This window comes from Ovis canadensis, chromosome 15 (assembly GCF_042477335.2).
Source record: "Ovis canadensis isolate MfBH-ARS-UI-01 breed Bighorn chromosome 15, ARS-UI_OviCan_v2, whole genome shotgun sequence".
In the NCBI taxonomy this organism is placed as follows: domain Eukaryota; kingdom Metazoa; phylum Chordata; class Mammalia; order Artiodactyla; family Bovidae; genus Ovis; species Ovis canadensis.
In genome coordinates, this window is record NC_091259.1 from 56,820,736 (window position 1) to 56,840,878 (window position 20,143).

Sequence of the window (20,143 nt, forward strand, 5' to 3'; positions counted from 1 at the left end):
TAGATACAATGCAGCCTTCTGCTGTCCTCACTTACTGGCCTAGCTAACATTATATTATCTAGCTGCAAGGGTTAAGAAGATGATGACTTAGATACATGGCTTGCTAGGATATCAAAGAAAAAATTTGAAAAACCACAGATTTATATTTAGTTAACTAATTGCTATGCATCTGCATATGTTGCTAAGTGGTTCAGATCTGACATCTTGTGAATATGGCCCCAAAGTGGGTCTGGCTTATTATACACAATTTACAGAGGATGAAATTAAGTCTCAGAGGACTATCCATTGTTAGTCATAGAATTATGACCATAGTATTTGCTACTTCCATTTCACAACATAGTCTCTTCATAGATCACCATGTGGAAACAGGCTGAAACTAACAATGAAACTTTTATAAAAGTGCAGTAAGTTGAAGTCAGTTTCCAAACCAAATAGATGCAATCTGTCCTTTTCCTTCCTTGTTGACCTACAAATTAAATTTCTCACACAATATTTTTAAAAAATGGAAAATGGAATATTTTTAAAAGAAATTTTTAAAGAAAATAAGTAGAAAATATGTTCTACTCTAAGTGAATGGATAAACTGTGGTACACCAATACAATGGAATGGTATTCAGGAATCAAAATAACTGAGCTATTAAGCCACAGAAAGGTATGAGAGAAACTAAAGTATATATGGGAATGGAAGAAGTCAATATTAAAGGGCTACAGTACTGTATGATTCCAACCAACTGCATGACATTTGGGAAACAAAAAGCTATAGACACAGAAAAAGATCAGTGGTTGTCAGAAGGCTTAAAGGGAAGGAGAAATAAATAGGTGGAATACAGGGAATCTGTAGAGCAATGATACTATTGTGTATGATGCTGTAATGGTAGATGCATGTTGTTTGTCAAAGCTCAAAAGATGTACAATAAAAGACTGAAGTACTAAACTATGGAGTGTACTTAATAAAGTACCAACATTGCCTCATCAATTGTAACAAATATATTACACTAATGCAAAAGGTTAATATTAAGACAAAATTGGGTGGGTAGAGTTAAAGGGATATATAAACTCTGTACCTTCTCATTTTTTCTTTAAATATAAATCTGTTCTATAATGTGAAAGTGAAGTAGCTCAGTCATGCCCAACTCTTTGCAACCCTGTGGACTGTAGCCTACCAGGCTCCTCTCTCCCTGGGATTCTCCAGGCAAGAATACTGGAGTGGGTTGCCATTTCCTTCTCCAGGGGATCTTCCTGACCCAGGGATCGAACCCAGGTCTCCTGCATTGCAGGCAGACGCTTTAACCGCTGAGCCACCAGGGAAGCCCAGTCTATAATGTAATATATGTTAATTTTTAAAAGCTTCATTTCAAAAGTGAGAGTCCTCCAAATATTATCACAGTTTTCTCTCATTGAAACTTTAACATATTTCAATAAAGGACAATTGGTAATATGCTGACATATTTTCAAATAGTCTCAATAGTTTGTCACAATAGATGGTCATGTTGAAAAGAAGTCACGATATAGGAAAATTCTTAATATTTTATAGTATGGGCTTCCCTGGTGGCTCAGATGGTAAAGAATCTGCCTGCAATGCAAGAGACCCAGGTTTTATTCCTGGGTAAGAAAGATCCCCTGGAGAAGGGAATGGCTACCTACTCCAGTATTCTTGCCTGGAATATTCCATGGACAGAGGAGCCTGGGAGGCTACAGTCTGTGCGGTCACAAAGAGAAGAACATGACTGACTTACACTAACAGGTTTGCATAAAGAGCTGGAAAAAGTGCAGAGTTGTTGCTAACAAGCTGTTCTGGGATGGAAAACTATCAAATGAAATTTAAAACTGGAAAATCCAATTATGAAATATGAAAGATAAATTTAGTCAGCTAATCCAAATGTTGACTGTAGGTCTCTGTTATAAAAGCAGTTGCTCAGCATGTAATATACCCAAAAGATTTCTCAGCCCAGAGGTTATTCCCTGGGCTGTTTTTCATGAACATCTATGTACAATACAGATGCATCTATAAACATATATCTTTCTACACCCCTATTAGTTAGGCATGACTTTTTGCCTATAACCTGGGAATGTCACTGTGGGAATTCAAGATCTTCCTTTTTAGGGTCTAAGTGTTTAGAAAAAGCATGCATCTAAAAGGTAAATTAGAACAGTTTCAAGCTTATAACTGTGGGTTCTGCAGGCCTGAATTTTAAAGCAGGCTTTCCATACTCATCATGTATGTAATGTGACCTTGAGAAAGTCCTTCAAAGACTAAGTTCCTTTCTGTGTAAAGCTGTGATGCTAAAATGACTACTTTATATGATAGTTGTGACTGTTAAATTGGATAATTCATTTAAAGTGGTTAGAATAGAATTTAGGAAAATGCTGAGCACATTTTAAGGACTGTAAATACTTGCAATTATTATTTTTACCATTACTATTTTATTGTCCATTCCTGTGCTGATATCTGATATGTCTTCCATGTAAACCTGCTAACATTTTCCATGTGCCTGCTTTACAGTAAAGCCAGGCCATACTTGGGGAGACATTCAGATAAATGAAACAAGGCTTCAGTTTAGCAACATTGATAATATTGTGGCTATACCTCCATATTTTTAATGAATAGACATTTAAAAACCTCTCAGAGTTTTCAGTAAAAGTTCTTTTACTTATTCTATGGGTTTGCTTCTTGATGAGGAATTTTGTTTTTTTTTCTTCCTACTGGAATTTCATGAAAGGCGTGGGAGAGGGAGAAATAAGGATCAGTTTGTGCTGATAATTTGGTAATGTGCCTTAATTCTTTGATAAGTATTGGTATAATTTGAAAAGGACTTCAGTTAACTTAAGGGAGTACTGCTAGATATCTTGAAATGAAGAGTAGTTTTCCATTTGCTAGATGGTGTGATGATCTCACATGAAAAGTAAAGATTGTGAATTCCAAAATTTGTATTGTTCTTTTTAGATGAAATAATATTTATTATTCTTAACTTTGAAACATGCTGTTTCAGTCAAATATTGTGAATTTATATATATGATGCCTTTATCAAAAATATTAATTTTGACTGGCAATATGACTGACTAAATGTATGTTTTATATGGGCTTGAAACATGGATAATTTTTAATTTGAAGCTTTTTTTTTCAGAAAATATTTTATAATTTTTGATATATTGAAAAGAATTGCTGCTATTGAGAAAAAGTTGCTAAAATTTGATCTTATTCTTTTGTTAGTGAATATAAAAATTGCAGTCACTCTGTTCTTTCAAAAATTTTTTCAGTAACAGATAGTGAATAACATTGGGTCTTGACATTTTTCAGTGATTTTCTTGCTCTGAATGAGAACATTCTGTAATATTCTGAATTTTGTGTTCACTGATTCTATTTCATGATCCCTGAGAATTAGTCTTAAATGATGGTATGTTTAATATTATAATTTTTGTACAACAGTTTAAATGTCATGTTAATTTGAACATTGTCTTCAAGAGTTTAGATGAGGGGCAGATGAGTAAAACTATTTTTTCTTTACTGTAAAAAAAATTTAGACCAAAGAAAATATCTCACCCCCTGAGTATTGAAACAAGAATTCAACATTTTATGCTGCCTCCAATTCTATGTCAGACCACCATTCCATCTCCTCCCAGTCAATCTGTCCACTGAACAATGGAATATTAATTCTCTCCAATCTTCATTTCTACCAAGACAAAGGAGAGAGAAAAATTACCTTTTCAGTTTTAAGAATTTATTATCAAATTAGAAAGAAACACTATATATATAGAACTCTTAAAGGTTCAAAAGACATATGCATAAATCATATAGTTATAATCACTGGCATTACAAAAAATAAAAATTTCATCTCAACATTTCTTATTCACAAAGTTTTCAGAGATAAAAAGTTTTCCCATAAAAAGGGAGCACTTTGCCAATGATCATTCAGTTATTCAGTAACTTTTCTTAGACCACGTTCTTCTACTTTACAATACTAAAATTAGTACTTAAGACTTGACTCAGTTGAGGGAAAAAGTGCTCTTTTTTACTGTTATTTACTCTGGCTCTTTTCCTTCTGTTTTTCACGTAATAGATTTTGGCCACTTCTTTAGAACAACATCAAACTATACATCCACTCCCCTCACTGCCTTCTTGCTGACTGGTGTCCCAGGATTAGAAGACTTCCAAATCTGGATTTCCATCCCTTTCAGCTTCATGTACCTTTTGGCTGTAACAGGGAATGGCCTGGTTATGGCGATGGTTATCTGGGACAGAAGCCTCCATGAATCCATGTATCTCTTCTTGGCCATGCTAGCTCTCAATAATGTCCTACTTTGTACTGTCATGGTGCCCAAAATGCCTCTTATGCTTCTTGGCAGGGCCCTTCCATATCGACATTTCCTGCCTGTCTCATGCAGATGTTTCTCGTTCATGCTCTGTTTCTCTCTGAATCTGCTGTCCTACTGGCCATGGCTTTTGACCGCTATGTGGCTATCTGTGCACCACTCCATTATACTACCCTACTTACAGGCTCTCTCATTGGCAAAGTGGTCCTGGCTCTGGTGGCTCAAAGTGTGGCTGTGGTCACCCCTGGTGTCCTACTCATTCTCCGTCTACACTTCTGCCAGAGCAACGTCATTCACCATACTTACTGTGAGAACATGGGCATTGCCAAATTGGCTTGCAATAGCATTGTCCCTAATAGCATTTATGGGCTCACTGCTGCTCTCCTCACCACAGGACTGGACTTTGTCCTTATCTCCCTGTCCTACTGGTTAATCTTGAGAACAGTCTTCCGACTGCCTTCTAGGGAAGCCCGGACAAAGGCCTTTGGAACTTGTGGAGCCCATACATGTGTCATCCTGATATTCTACACTCTGGCCTTCTTTTCCTTCTTTACCCATAGCTTTGGATACCATGTGCCCAGGCATGTCCTTATCCTCCTGGCAAATCTGTACTTACTGGTGCCACCTACCATGAACCCCGTTGTTTATGGAGTAAAGACAAAAGAGATCAGGATGCTAGTGCTAGGACTCTGTGCCCAACCTAAATGATCCAAGAGTAATAAAGCAACAAGGAACAGGGGAGTCCAGGACTGAGAATCAGGGTTAAATACCAAGTCTAAATCAATCTGGACAGATTTATTCCTGCAACATCTATGCAATGAATAAGGCTTTAAAAAATTGTATTTCTAAATGTTATCTCCCTGATATTGGGTTAAAAGGAAGCTAACAAGGTACTGCTCAAGTACCACCAAGAATTATCTGAACAAATTAAGGTAATGTGCCACTGTAGCTACATAGAACATGTAAATATCCTTTGGATAATAAACAATGCCTCTTCTACATCAATTTACTATGGATAGGACAAAATGTAAACTCTATATATTCATGAATTTGTTTTGATTCCATTCTTACCATAACATCCACAGGGCCCAAAACATACACATAATTAATAAACATTTGTTGAATGGATAAGCATCTTAATTAATAAAAATGCTAATGAATTTATGTAACAAACCCCCAATATACCTTATGCATTATATATGACCTACAATCTGAATATTTCATTTCCTTTCCTCTCAAAAAATTTCCTTTTGCTTCCACAAAATATGAATTTCTTATCTCTTTCAATACCTTAGTGTATTAAAGATTCTTTTGGTGACAAACAATAGAAATTACCTTTGGTTAGATAAAGAAAACTAAAAGCAGGATATTTCATGGTAACATTCTATGGATGTCATGACAGCCAAGGGTAATCTGAATATCTATATCTCAGGTAGGATTAAAGTCAGCCTGCTATAAGACCTCACCAGGAGGAGTGGATGACTTATTTATTGAATCTGGTGACACTATCTGGTCTTAGCTACAATGACTGTGGGATAAGATGCATAATTTCCCTATATTGGGTCAGATTGTTCAACCTGGACCAAACTGTTATATCCCTTATTCTGATTTAATGGGGATGAAATTGTGTCAGGGAAATTCTGAAGGGAAGAAAAGTATGATAAGTGGTCTGGATTCTGTTCACTGGTTTCATTTGGTGTGTTTATATTTAGCACATGCCATTGTCCTAGTTTAGCTCTTCCTACACTAAATATTCTTGCTAATTGCATTCCATAGTACTAGGACAAACTTTATCATCTATAAACTCTCATAACATAATTACTGCAAAGTAATTCCTTATCTCCACTAGAAAATATTCATCTCTTGATTTATACAGGAGCTAAAATATTTCTTTGGCATCAAACAGTAAAAAAAGTACATCATGAACATAATAGAAATATACACATGGTCAAGTGGTTGAAGCAATATATACATGGTCAAGTGGTTGAAGCAATTTGACTGTCTTGAAAATATTTATATTGTTATAATTCTTTTTATAAATATATATGGTTGTTTCTAGATATTCTGTGTAATCACATACTTATCCATGCTATAGGCTTTTTTAAAAGGAAATTATGTTTTCATATTTATTCAATTGAATGAGTGAAAGACTAAGCATGCTAATGAAATATTTTGCAGTGACATTTTACATAGAAAAAAAAGCTAAATACTTAGATGTTAAAGTGGATACTGACATACTCTGCTCTGATTTTTGCTTGCTATCATGCTTTGCTACAAAGGGCTTTCTGCAGCATAAAGATGATCAATGCACAGTCCAAAAATTAACATTTGACACAATGAAAACAATATCATTGCATTTTTGCCTAATGATAGGGGATTGGAACACAACAATAAATTATTATTTGGCCTTCTAGATATCTTATAGATTCTTCAGGTAGGCAGAGAATGCTTTTAGAAGGCAAATAAATACTCATGACTTTATCAAACAATAAAAAGCAAAGATATCACTTTGCCAACAAAGGTCCATATAATCAAAGCCATGGTTTTTCTAGTAGGCATGTATGGGTGTTAGAGTTGGACCTTAAAGAAGACTGAACAGTGAAGAATTGATCTTTTCAAATTTGGTGCTGGAGAAGACTCTTGAGAGTCCCTTGGGCTGCAAGGAGATCAAATCAGTTCAATCCTAAGGGAAATCAACCCTGAATAACTCATTGGAAGGACTGATGCTGAAGCTGAAGCTCCAATACGTTGGCCACCTGATTAAACAGCCAACTCATTGGAAAAGACCCTGATGCTGGGAATGATTGAAATCAGAAGGGGAAAAGGGCAGCAGAGCATGAGATGGTTGGATGGTGTCACCTTTTCAATGGACATGAACTTGGGCAAACTCCGGGAGATGGTGAGGAACAGGAAGGCCTGGCATGCTGTTGTCCATGGGGTCACAAAGAGTCAGACACAACTTAGCGACTGAACATTACTATATATAACAATATGAGTAAGAGTGTCTCAATTTATAAACCCATGTACAAATAAGATAGATGCTTAGATCATATTATTGTGAATTTAGGGAAGAACAAGAGGCCTTCCTCTTTCAATAGCACTATTTGCTGGGACTTCAGCTTTCATTAAATTTTTAAAAGCAAGATAATATTTCTGTTCTCAATTCATTATGCAAACTTGTACTCATAGCATGACAAAATGCTATTTATTCATTTATTTATTCAGTTACTCATGTCTTCACTGACTATATTTTGCTGGAAGAGCTATCTTAATTTTGAGACTATGAGTTTTCTGAATGTTTTTAGTAAAGTATACTTTATGAATATAATGTAACTCATAATACATCTTAAGAAACATTAGAGGATAATAATACATAAAGTCAAAAGTTGCCTTGCATATTTAGATATTCATTTATATATATTTTTTGTGAGTGAAATGGAAAGTCTAACATTCAATAGTTTAAATATATTTCTGTTATCCAAAAAATGATAATTTTTTTCATTTTTTGGAGCACAAGCATTACAATAGATGTGTTCAGCAAGCAGACACTAAAAATATATTTTGAATATGAAGGTTTTATTGAATGGCTATAGTCAAATGCTATTCATTTGACATACAGCAGATGATAATGTTCACATTTTCTTCTAAAATTTATTTCTATTAATTTTATTTTTCTTATCTACTTCAGGAAATATTAACTAAGTCCAATGTTCATATATCTTGCTTTATTCTCACTTGATATCCTTTTGGTCAAAGTGAATATGCTGAAGGAGAAGGGTAATTAGAAATAGAATTAAGAAATAGGATAAGGAGGGATGGGAACAGACATAATTGAATTCAAACTAGGCAAAAAAATTAGTCATGTGAAGATGTCCTTCACATGCTTGACATTTGAAATATAATTTTAAGTTAATAATACCTCTTTGGTTATATGAAATGTGGGCTCATGACAGGTGAAATCTTTCTCTCCAAGACATTTTTAAAAATACAAAAGAACTAGCTCTTCTATATCCAATGAATGATTCCTTTCTTAATCAATTATGCATTCAATAATTATTAAGTGCATAATTTAACTAAGCTAGTGTTCATTCTCACAAGTAGCAAGCTGCATGAGACACAGTTCTTACAGTAGATAGAGTAAGATTTGAGAAAACATCTTACTTATTATTAAAACCAATATACATACTGAAAGTTATAAAGCATTCTTAAATCTTTTTTTTCTGCTTAATTTACTTGTCTTTGAAAAAGTGTAGACATGTGAATTAAGACATTTCAATGAGAAGTGTAAGGTTTTTATGCAACTCTATGTATACATGAAACTAGATCGTTTGAGTTATATGAAAAGAGTTTGTATGCTAAAAGAGTTCTGGACAAAAGGATTTATATTTTGTTTCTTGCTATCACAAATGTAAGTGGCTATACCTTAGTGAATTAGAATTTTTACATTTGAATATTATATCCTAAATTATTCTTAGAATAATTTAATCCATGGATTATAAACACTGACTTCACAAGACATTATCTCAGGAATTTCAAAAGGTTCTGAGTTGCGGCTTTCTATAAGATCAAAATTATTTCTGAAAATTAAGTAAAAACAGACTATGAAGGTTGACTGTTTCTGTTCCTGGTGAAACTAAATTTCCTCAGAAAAGACTGAACATGTGTATAAAATTTTAAAATATGCTACTGATGCACCATGAAGGTAAATAAAACGCTGTGAGTTCTAATAAGCTCTTACATCAACATATGATTTTTTTCAAACTTTAATAAAGGTAACTTCAGCAGATTTATAAACACACTTATGAGAAATGTAACATAATAATCATGGACAAATACAGTATGTCAAGAAGCAAAAAAAAAAAAAAAAGCATTTAGAATACTCAAGGAAAATGTCATGGATGGGTAACCTTGAATCACAGTTAGGATTAGAAATGAGAGAAAATAAGACAGCCTTCTGAATGGGAGAAAATAAGACAGCCTTCTGAATGGGAGAAAATAATAGCAAATGAAGCAACTGACAAACAACTAATCTCAAAAATATACAAGCAACTTATGCAGCTCAATTCCAGAAAAATAAACGACCCAATCAAAAAATGGGCCAAAGAACTAAATAGACATTTCTCCAAAGAAGACACACGGATGGCTAACAAACACATGAAAAGATGCTCAACATCACTCATTATTAGAGAAATGCAAATCAAAACCACAATGAGGTACCACTTCACACCAGTCAGAATGTCTGCGATCCAAAAATCTGCAAGCAATAAATGCTGGAGAGGGTGTGGAGAAAAGGGAACCCTCCTACACTGTTGGTGGGAATGCAAACTAGTACAGCCACTATGGAGAACGGTGTGGAGATTCCTTAAAAAACTGCAAATAGAACTACCTTATGACCCAGCAATCCCACTTCTGGGCATACACACCGAGGAAACCAGAATTGAAAGAGACACATGTACCCCAATGTTCATCGCAGCACTGTTTATAATAGCCAGGACATGGAAACAACCTAGATGTCCATCAGCAGATGAATGGATAAGAAAGCTGTGGTACATATACACAATGGAGTATTACTCAGCTGTTAAAAAGAATTCATTTGAATCAGTTCTGATGAGATGGATGAAACTGGAGCCGATTATACAGAGTGAAGTAAGCCAGAAAGAAAAACACCAATACAGTATACTAACACATATATATGGAATTTAGGAAGATGGCAATGACGACCCTGTATGCAAGACAGGGAAAGAGACACAGATGTGTATAACGGACTTTTGGACTCAGAGGGAGAGGGAGAGGGTGGGATGATTTGGGAGAATGACATTCTAACATGTTACTATCATGTGAATTGAATCGCCAGTCTATGTCTGACGCAGGATGCAGCATGCTTGGGGCTGGTGCAAGGGGATGACCCAGAAAGTTGTTATGGGGAGGGAGGTGGGAGGGGGGTTCATGTTTGGGAATGCATGTAAGAATTAAAGATTTTAAAATTTAAAAAATAAAAAACTAAAATTAAAAAAAAAAAAACAAATGAGAGAAATTAGATGGAAATGATTTCTAAAACTTCACTCCAACAATTTCATACTTAAAGGAGATTTATAAAGCACATGCTAAGTCAGGATTTATAATTCCAGTAGACATCAATTCTCTCCTTTAGATCTACTGTCAGTTCTATTTCTCTTTATAAAGTAATCTTTTATTGGTAACTCTGGTTCCAACATAGAGTATAGATATTCACTATATTTTCACACATAAGGTTGATGCCATCATTGACTTGAGGACATGTCTACATCAAAGAAGAACTGATTCTTAGGGGGAAAAGCAGGTGGAGAATTCCTTGGCGGATCTGCTTGTTCTTCACACTATAGATGATTGGGTTGAGCACAGGTGGAACTAGCAGGTAGATATGAGCCATGAAGATGTGGATGAGGGGGGATGAGTGTTTAGCAAAACGATGGACAATAGAGAGCCCAATCATAGGCACATAAAGAATAAGTACAGCACAGATGTGAGATGCACATGTGTTGAGGGCCTTAAATCTCCCCTCCTGAGATGAAATTTTTAATACTGAGTGAAGGATGAAAATATAAGACACAAAAATACCCAGAGAGTCCATTCCCCACAGCAAAGTGATCAGAACTAACCCATAAATAACATTAAACTTAGTGTCAGCACAAGCAAGGCGGATCATGTCCTGATGTAGACAGTAAGAATGAGAAAGGATGTGAGAGTGGCAGAAGGGAAAGAAAGCCAGCCGGGCTAGAAGTGGAATCATGGCAAAGGCACTTCTAAGCAGGGCTGCAATTCCAATTTTTGTGATGAGGGTTGGAGTGAGAATGGTAGCGTATCTTAGGGGGTGGCAGATGGCCACATATCGGTCAAGGGCCATGGCCAAGAGCACAGATGACTCAGTGAAGGAGAAAGTGTGAATGAAAAACATTTGGACTACACAAGTGTTGAACTGGATCTCCCTGGATAAGGACCACAGCACCCTGAAGAGTGATATCATTGTGGGCAAGGACATGCCCATGTCAGTGAGAGAAAGCATGGCCAAGAAGTAGTACATGGGCTCATGGAGCCTGGGGTCTGTCTGGACAATATGTAGGATAGTACAGTTACCCATGATTCCAACAAGGTAGAGGAGACAGAATGGGATGGAAATCCAGTGGTGAAATTCCTCATATCCAGGGATACCTGTGAGATAGAAGGTGGAGGACAGGATATTGCTGGCGTTTGCAGTTGCCATAGAGCTTACTGTTAAACCACAATCTGGATTCACAATCACACTCCAGAAGGGGAACAAATGAGAAGATCAGCACCTGTGTCACAAAAACAAAACAAAACTTCAGAGTGTCCTATAATATCTCCTAGATTCACCCTCATAGTTTTGCTTTGTTTTTCTTCATTTCATTGATGAGTGTCATCAATTAAGAAAAACATTCACTTTTATAACTATAAGGACTTTCCCTTCTCCTCAGATGAAGAACTATTAACAAGCTGTCAAATATTCACAATTTCCTTCTAAAGACACTGCCCCCAGAGCAGCACACACAAAATCATTGTAAATTACATTAATTTTATACTTTTCTTTAGAACAATCTTGGCCAGCGTTACTGGTCTTATGTGCTATGCTGTGCTTAGTCGCTCAGTCGTATCTGACTCTGGGACTACATGGACTGTAGTCCTCCAGGCTCCTCTGTCCATGGGGATTCTCCAGGCAAGAATACTAGAGTGGGTTACCATGCCAAAAAGGATCTTTCCAACCCAGGGATCTAATCCAAGTTCCCCACATAGCAGACAGATTCTTTACCATCTGAGCCACCAGGGAAGTCCACTGGTCTTATCCTAGCCCTGTTAAAAAAAAAAAAAATATTTTCTACAATACTCCAGTATTCTTGCCTGGAGAATCCCATGGACAGAGGAGCCTGGCTGGCTACAGTCCATGGGGTTGCAAAAGTCGGACATGACTTAAAGACTAAAGAGAGAGAGAGAGAGACAATGATTTGTATGAATGTCTTCATCTGAGCTTGATAGATTTTTCAGCAATACTTGAATATCATGCAAGGCATCATTATAGTATTCAGGCAAGATTTGGTCAGGATGGCTCTTATTCTTACTAAACATAAGTTTGACTACATAATTGATACCACAGGTATGGTATCCACATATGCATGCTAAGTTGCTTTAGTCAGGTCCAACTTTTTGAGACCCTATGGACTGGGACCAGGCAGGCTCCTCTGTCCGTGGGATTTTCCAGGCAAGAATACCGGAGTTGGTTGCCATTTCCCCCTTCAGGGGATCTTCTTTACCTAGATACAGAACCCACCTCTCTTAAGTCTCCTGCATTGGCCGATGGGTTCTTTATCACTAGTGCCGCCTAGGGATTATAGCTACATAGAGTCAACACTAATATCAATATGTTCTGGGATGAGCATCTGGGATGAGCATCCCCCAGAGGTAAATACAGGTTAAGATGATTTAGAAGAATAAGTTGACTTTAAAATTTTTAATTATAAAATATATAATTTATGGAATGTTAAGCAAACTATAATTGATTTTGAATCTGATTTGAAAGATTCTGAACATTCTTCCTCTTACTTTACAGAACTGATTAATCATTTAGAGATATTTTCCTACAAAAAAATTGCCAAACAATAGTTATAGGGATTGTTGAGAGATTGGAAATTTATCCATCAAAGCAAAAATAAGAGATAACAACAACAACAACAACGAAAGTAAAATGCACAAAAAATGCCTACTTGCATCTGACATTCACACTAAAACTTTTATGCTCAAATGAAAAAATATATCTTCCCCCACTAGATTCCAGGATTTCTTCTGTGGTCAAGAAAGACATCTCTGTATTAAGAAAGGTGAGCCACTTCTCAAAACCCACTTGCTCATCAACTGCCCAGCCTCCATGCTCACCAACATATTGGTTTAAGAATTTAAAGTCTATGGGACAAATTACCTTCCACTGTAAACTAATAAATCTGCATCTTCTGTCTTGGAAAGTCTTCTTTAATGTTCTGGGAAATGAAATCCCCTCAGTCTCCTCTAGTTCCATGTAAATAACCTTGATTACAGAAGATATTCCCCAAATTGTTTAATAATTTTCTAAGAAATGCAAGATCCATAATCAAGACATCAAATAAGTACATTCTAGAAACAAATTCAATCTTCCTGACTGTTCATATTACACTTAAGTTCTACCCAGTTACTGTATGAACTGATACTTCTTATGGCCCTGCTATTTAACTTCTCAAATTCCTGTCTATCTCCTCACCTTCCTGTCCAAAATTTCACTGATTATTACTTTCAATGCTAAGATTTTCCAATACTTTCTTCTTTTTGTTGATTCTTTTCCAATTTCAATTCTGTAATCAAAATTTAAAAATCTGGTTTTTATCTCACTGCTTAGTCAATTCAGACCATTTTTCTTATTTTATAAATGTTCTCTCCCATTGACATGAAGTAGTAAACATGAAGTTTAATTGAAAACTGGAAGATACCTGATCTAGAGGTCATCTTTCATCATATCACTGACTTTTTCTCTGAGGTTTTAAAGAGACAGAGATCTAACATCTCACTTATGTAGAATCTGTTTCTCTGGTTCTGCAATCACAGTAACTTAAGTTATATTCTGGTTTCAAAGCTTAGTTATTTTAATTTAGGTGAAATGACTCTTTTGAGTCATTTACAGAGACTCTTACTCTCTGTAAACTGAAGATACTAATAGTTTGATGGGATGTGCTAAGGTGAAGGTAATATTGTGTGTAAAATACTTGGTACAGAGCTTTTTCTGTGATGATGATAGTGATGAAAATGAGAATAATGATGATAACATCAACAATGATGATGATAACAATAACACCAACAATGACTGAAGTATAATGAGAGGAGGAAGACAAGAGGAGACTATTAATTATTCTCCTCTAGAGGAAACACCATGAGTGGCCATCTTACAAGTGACCTAGATGCTCTGAGAAGTAGAAAATGGACTGTATCAGTTTAATCTCATTTTCCTCCACTAAAATTTCAGTATAGCAAGAAATATGAATTGCTCCTTAGTATTTTTTTCTACCCAGAAATTCCTCTGATCATCATGATGAAACTACATATATACATTTCATTTTAATCGGTGCCAATATTGGGGGGTGGTAAGAAGAGTCCAAAATAGAATGAGAAGTCTCACCAAGAGTAAGAATGAGATTTTGGGGACTTCAGTGAACTGGAATCTTCAGTGAACTGGAATATGATCAGCCACATTAGCATTCTGTTACCCCGACATAAATATTCATTACTCTCCATATTCACTAGTATCTGGTCCATCTATTATTTCACAGCCTCCATGTTTTAGCTCCCGTTTGACTTGACAATCCAATACTTCTTTGTCCTGATACTGCAATTTCAAATTCATTCACATAGCTTTTGATATCTTCCACATTCCCAGAGAAGGAGGTCAGTGGAGTTAGGTAATAAATTAAAAAATCTGTAAGTCTTAAGGTTTAGAACATAATTAATAGAGCGAGTGAAGTCATTCAGTCGTGTCCGACTCTTTGCAACCCCATGGACTGTAGCCTACCACGCTCCTCTGTCCATGGGATTTTCCAGGCAAGAGTACTAGAGTAGGGTGCCATTTCCTTCTCCAGAGGATCTTCCCGACCCGGGATCGAACCTGGGTCCCCCTCATTGTAGGCAAGACGCTTTACCATCTGAGCTACCAGGGAAGTTTTTAATTAAAAACTTTTTTTTTAATTTAAAGTTTTTAATTGATAGTTAATATCATGTTAAAAATCACTGATACATGGGATTAGAAGGGACCTGAAATGTTATCTGCTGTAATCACTCTTATTCTGGATTCCTCTTCTGTTATGTCTGGTAATATTCCTTTATGCTGTGTAAACAGTCATGTGCACTGACAGACAGGGAACTACTTGCCATGAAAGTCTAGGGTATATTAGGCAAGTTCTATCTAAGAAACCTATGTCTGACTTGAATCCTCTGTCTATGGGTATGGACAATAAATATTGAAGAAAGTATGTACTCTAATAACCTGAGAAACTCTTCCTTCTCAAACCATTCCCCTGGTCCTTCTTCTCACACTTTGGGTTTCTGCCCTGCTCTCTTTGATTTCTCAGACCCCCTCTGTATTTTCCTATTACCTCCCAGTTTTACTTTTCCCAGTCATTACCTACTTGGTAGAATAGTTGCTCTTGTCATGAGTGACTGCTCTAATTCTAAAGGAAAGAAGGGTGAGTTAATACGTGTTCCTCCAGTCCTTAGGGATGTGAGTCACCATGAGAAATCCAAGACTGTACCTGTAACCCTGTTTGTGCCACCCTTGTAGTTTATGGCCCTTCTCCAAATCTTCTGTTTTCCATTCCCTAAATCAGTCCTGAATATTCATTGGAAGGACAGATGCTGAAGCTGAAGCTCCAATACTTTGGACACCTGATGTGAAGAACTGACTCATTGGAAAAGACCCTATGCTAGTAAAGATTAAAGGCAGGAGAAGAAGGGGATGGCAGAGGATGAGATGGTTTGATGCCATCACCAACTCGATGGACATGAGTTTGAGCAAGCTACGGGAGTTGGTGATGGACAGGGAAGCCTGGAGTGCACAGTCCATGTGGATGCAAAGAGTTGGACATGACCGAGCAACTAACACACACATAGCCTTCTTGCCTTTGCATTCCCAAACTGCATTATCAGTTCAGTTCACTTGCTCAGTCATGTCCCATTCTTTGTGACCCCTGGGACTGTAGCCTGCCAGGCTTTTCTGGCCATGGGATTCTATAGGCAAGAATACTGAAGTATATCGCCATTCTCTTCTCCAGAGGAACTTCCCAACCCAGGAATAGAATCCTGGTATCCTGCATTGCAGGCACATTCTTTACCATTTGAGCTACAGGCAAAGAACCATGAAGGCTATAGAGAGTCTCAAATATTGATTACCTCGATATCTGGAACAAATGTGGTAGTGCAACATGTGATGAAATAGTAGCTTGTATCCAGAATATGGCTGGCTAATAAAGTTGTTGGGCTTCCCAGGTGGCTCAGTGGTAAAGAATCCACTGGCCAATACAGGAGATGCAGGTTCAATTTCTGGGTTTGGGAGATCCTCTGGAGTAGGAAATGACAACCCACTTATATTCTTGCCTGGAAAATTACATGGACAGAGGAGCCTGGAGGGCTATAGCACATAGAGTCACAAAGAGGCAGATAAAATGAGTCACTGACAGGCATGCATGCATGTGATAAAGAATGTTAGCTATGGAGTAGCCAATGAGAAGGACTTATTAAGGACTTAAACTGTTGAGGGACATAGAGTCTGCAACTTAAAGGCTGGGAATGACTCTAATTCAGTTCTGTTACCAAATACTGGATAAAAATGAAACACTTATGTGAGTCAACTCCCTCAAAACTATTACAATATGGAATATGTGAGAAATGTCTATTAACTTCCACTCAATTTTGCTGTACTCTTAAAATTACAATAAAAAATAAAGTGTATTTGAAAGATCATAAACAATAAAGTCAATGTGATCACTCAAATCCTGATTCTCTGGAGTGGTACTTTCTTCACTGTGTCATTGAGTTCTTCCTGCTGAATAGATTATATACACTGGATCAGACTATGAAGAGAAGCTTTCACTCAATGATTAAGGTTCTGTATGTCTGTCAACAATATTGACTTCTAAATGTCTGTTGGTGATTATACCATGCAGCAGGGTTGGCATGTGGACTACTCAGGGTGAATAAAACTGTGTCCACCAACAATGCTGACTATTAAATGCTTAGTGCAGGAACTCTTTTGAAAATGTGTTCTACTGTTAATCTTTGCAATTCTGGTTTTGAGACTGGTAATATTGTTTTAATTTTAAGTCTTAACACTATCACTGATTTGCTCAACTAAGATATTGTAGATTGCACATATGTCATGGCTCAGTAATCTCCCAGTATTTAAGATACGCATTGAGAACTGGCTCTTTAAGGAATTGAAAATAGAAGTAATTATGTCAATAGAAGCAATAGCTCTCATAATGAAAAATTACTTATTAAGAAATTCACCATCTACTAATAGTCTATGAAAATACTTGCTATTTCTATCATACCACTGGAAACCCTTCGCAACTCCAAATTAACACATCTCTTTTTGAAATTACCAGGAAAAGATTTGAATTTACTTGATTTCACTGGCACCAGATGCCTTATACTTTTCTGTATACTTACTTTTTAAATATGAACTTAAATCACTGTGACATCATCTAAGCTTGATATGATCAAAGATTCCAAATTCAGAGGATTATTAGTCAGTGCAACCATATTACTTTATCATGAGGTCTTTATATTTCTCATGTATAAAATAGAGGGATATAAAAAAGCAATTTCAACCTCTCATTGCTGAATTCTTTGGCAATCTAGGTGTAAGCTCAATTATGAATGATTCATTCTGATGATGAGAAGGTAATGAGCAAATGTTCACATTAATGGGTATATAGAGAGCACTACCTAGACCACAAAGCCCAAGAGTAGATACAACTATGAAGGGAAGAGTGATTGTTGTGGTTACAGGAAGAAGGGCATCCTTAAGCTCTTTTCCAGATCTGCTATATTCTGTGTCTTGACCACAGTGAGCTGCCTCAACATGCCACTTTGCCCTCTGACTTCTGGTTTGATTTGATCAACAGAAATGGCACAAAACAGGAATACAGAAAAACATACAGCTGGAGGGTTTACTACCTTGATTCTCCACCAACCCCAACTGTGGCTTCCTTATGGTGGCTGCATCTCTCTAGAGAAAGGGAAAACTCATGCTGAGTATCCTTCTCTATATCCTTCCTGTCCCTTCCATATTTTGGAAAATACTTTTTTTTTCCTTGACACTTTAGGACTAGTGTTGGTAGCAAATTCCCTTCTGTAATACTATAATATATACATCATCTATATAAGACATACAGATAAACATTTCTTTTTGGTTTTCATAAATCCTGCACACATATTTTCAATGATCCCCTGAGGCCTTTATCAAAGTCCTTATGCAGTTTGAGAATGACTTTTCTTCCCCTAATAGAACCTTAATTAACACAAAGGAAAAATTTCTACTTTATATATATGTGTACACCTTCTGTCAATTTCTATCTCTGTCTCTGGTTTATCATCATGACTATCTATAAGCTTATTATATATTCAAGCTTTAATACATGCAGTTATCATTTTTAATAAGAAGTTTAATGTTCATTTTTTGGTTAATCAGACCAAAAATTTGTTTCTTCTTCCAAAATGGGGGGATTCAATTCAAAAACATCAGTTTCCCAAGTGTAAGAGAGAAAGCTTAAGGTAAATCTTTGCATATTTAGTTTTTCTACATATAACAAGGAGAAAAAACTGTGACTAATGAAGAGTAAGGAGATGACAGAGTACAAGTAAGCCTAGATATAAAGGAGAAAAGAAGACTCTTTTAGAAAGAGAAGTTAGAAGTTTCCTTAATAGCAATGCACATATGACAGGTTTGCCCTGGAGCTCAGACTGCACATAGTTAGGATGAAGAAATAATGCTACCATCATGTGTAACTCTTAATAGCACATTTTTAAAAATTCTTTTTGGTGTTCTCCAGCGTTCAGTGACCCACGTTGGTAAAAAAATATTTCTTCTTATTTGATTTAATTTTAAGGTTTATTTTGGCAGAATTTTTTCTGTTTTGAATTCATTTGGAACTGTAGAGTTTGTTGTCTATTTTAATTCTGTTTCCTGAGTTTAGTTTATTTTTTATAAGAATTTTTGAAAACTATGGTACTGTATAGTTTTAAAGTTACTTTCTATATTTTTCTGCTTTTCAATTATCTAGCCATTGTTGTTCAGTCACCCAGTTGTGTTCAACTCTTTTTGACTTCATGGACTGCAGGCTTCCCTGGCCTTCACTATCTCTTGGAATTCGCTCAAACTTATGTCAGTTGAGTTGGTGATGCCATCTAACCATGTCATCCTTTGTCGTCCCCTTCTCCTATCTTCAATTTTTCCCAGCATCAGGGTCTTTTCTAATGAGTCAGCTCTTTCCATCAGGTGGCCAAATTATTGGAGCTTCAGCTTCAGCATCAGTTCTTCCAATGAATATTCCAGCCATACCCCTGCATAAAATATTTACTTATGATTTTTGGCTTTCCATAATTTAACAAAGGGGGATGTTGGGGTGATTTAAAATAGTGTTTGTACAAAAATTATTAGTTAGGATTCTCTTTACATTCTCTACTTGTCTTAGATCCATTTCTATTCTTTCATTAAAATGTGTACTTTAAGCTTAGCTGTTTAAAATGTCTTTCTTCTTATTTTCTAGGGAATTGTGAGAGACAGAAAGGGTGGTAGGAAGTTACAATTCATGGTGCTCTGGAGGGAATCTCTCTTGTTTTATTTTTGTTCAAAGTTCTGTACATGTTCAGTTCAGTTCAGTCGCTCAGTCATGTCTGACTCTTTGCAACCCCATGAACTGCAGCACACCAGGCCTCCCTGTCCATCACCAAATCCCGGAGTCCACCCAAACCCAGGTCTATCGAGTTGGTGATTCCATCCAACCATCTCATCCTCTGTTGTCCCGTTCTCCTCCTGACCCCAATCCCTCTCAGCATCAGGGTCTTTTCCAATGAGTCAACTCTTCACATGAGGTGGCCAAAGTACTGGAGTTTCAGCTTCAACATAAGTCCTTCCAATGAACACCCAGGACTGATCTCCTTCAGAATGGACTGGTTGGATCTCCTTGCAGTCCAATGGACTTTCAACAGTCTTCTCCAACACCACAGTTCAAAAGCATCAATTCTTCAGCACTCAGCTTTATTAACAG

General features: G+C 36.4%; 1 protein-coding gene and 1 pseudogene across 1 annotated transcript; one reads left to right on the forward strand and one right to left on the reverse strand.

Moving 5' to 3' along the window:
• Window positions 1-357: 357 nt before the first annotated feature.
• On the forward strand, window positions 358-5,018 carry LOC138420161 (olfactory receptor 52Z1P-like; annotated as a pseudogene).
• Window positions 5,019-10,590: 5,572 nt separating this feature from the next.
• On the reverse strand, window positions 10,591-11,550 carry LOC138420730 (olfactory receptor 51L1-like). Its single transcript, XM_069554153.1, has one exon. The coding sequence runs from the start codon at window positions 11,548-11,550 to the stop codon at window positions 10,591-10,593; it is 960 nt and encodes a 319-aa protein (XP_069410254.1).
• Window positions 11,551-20,143: the final 8,593 nt, after the last annotated feature.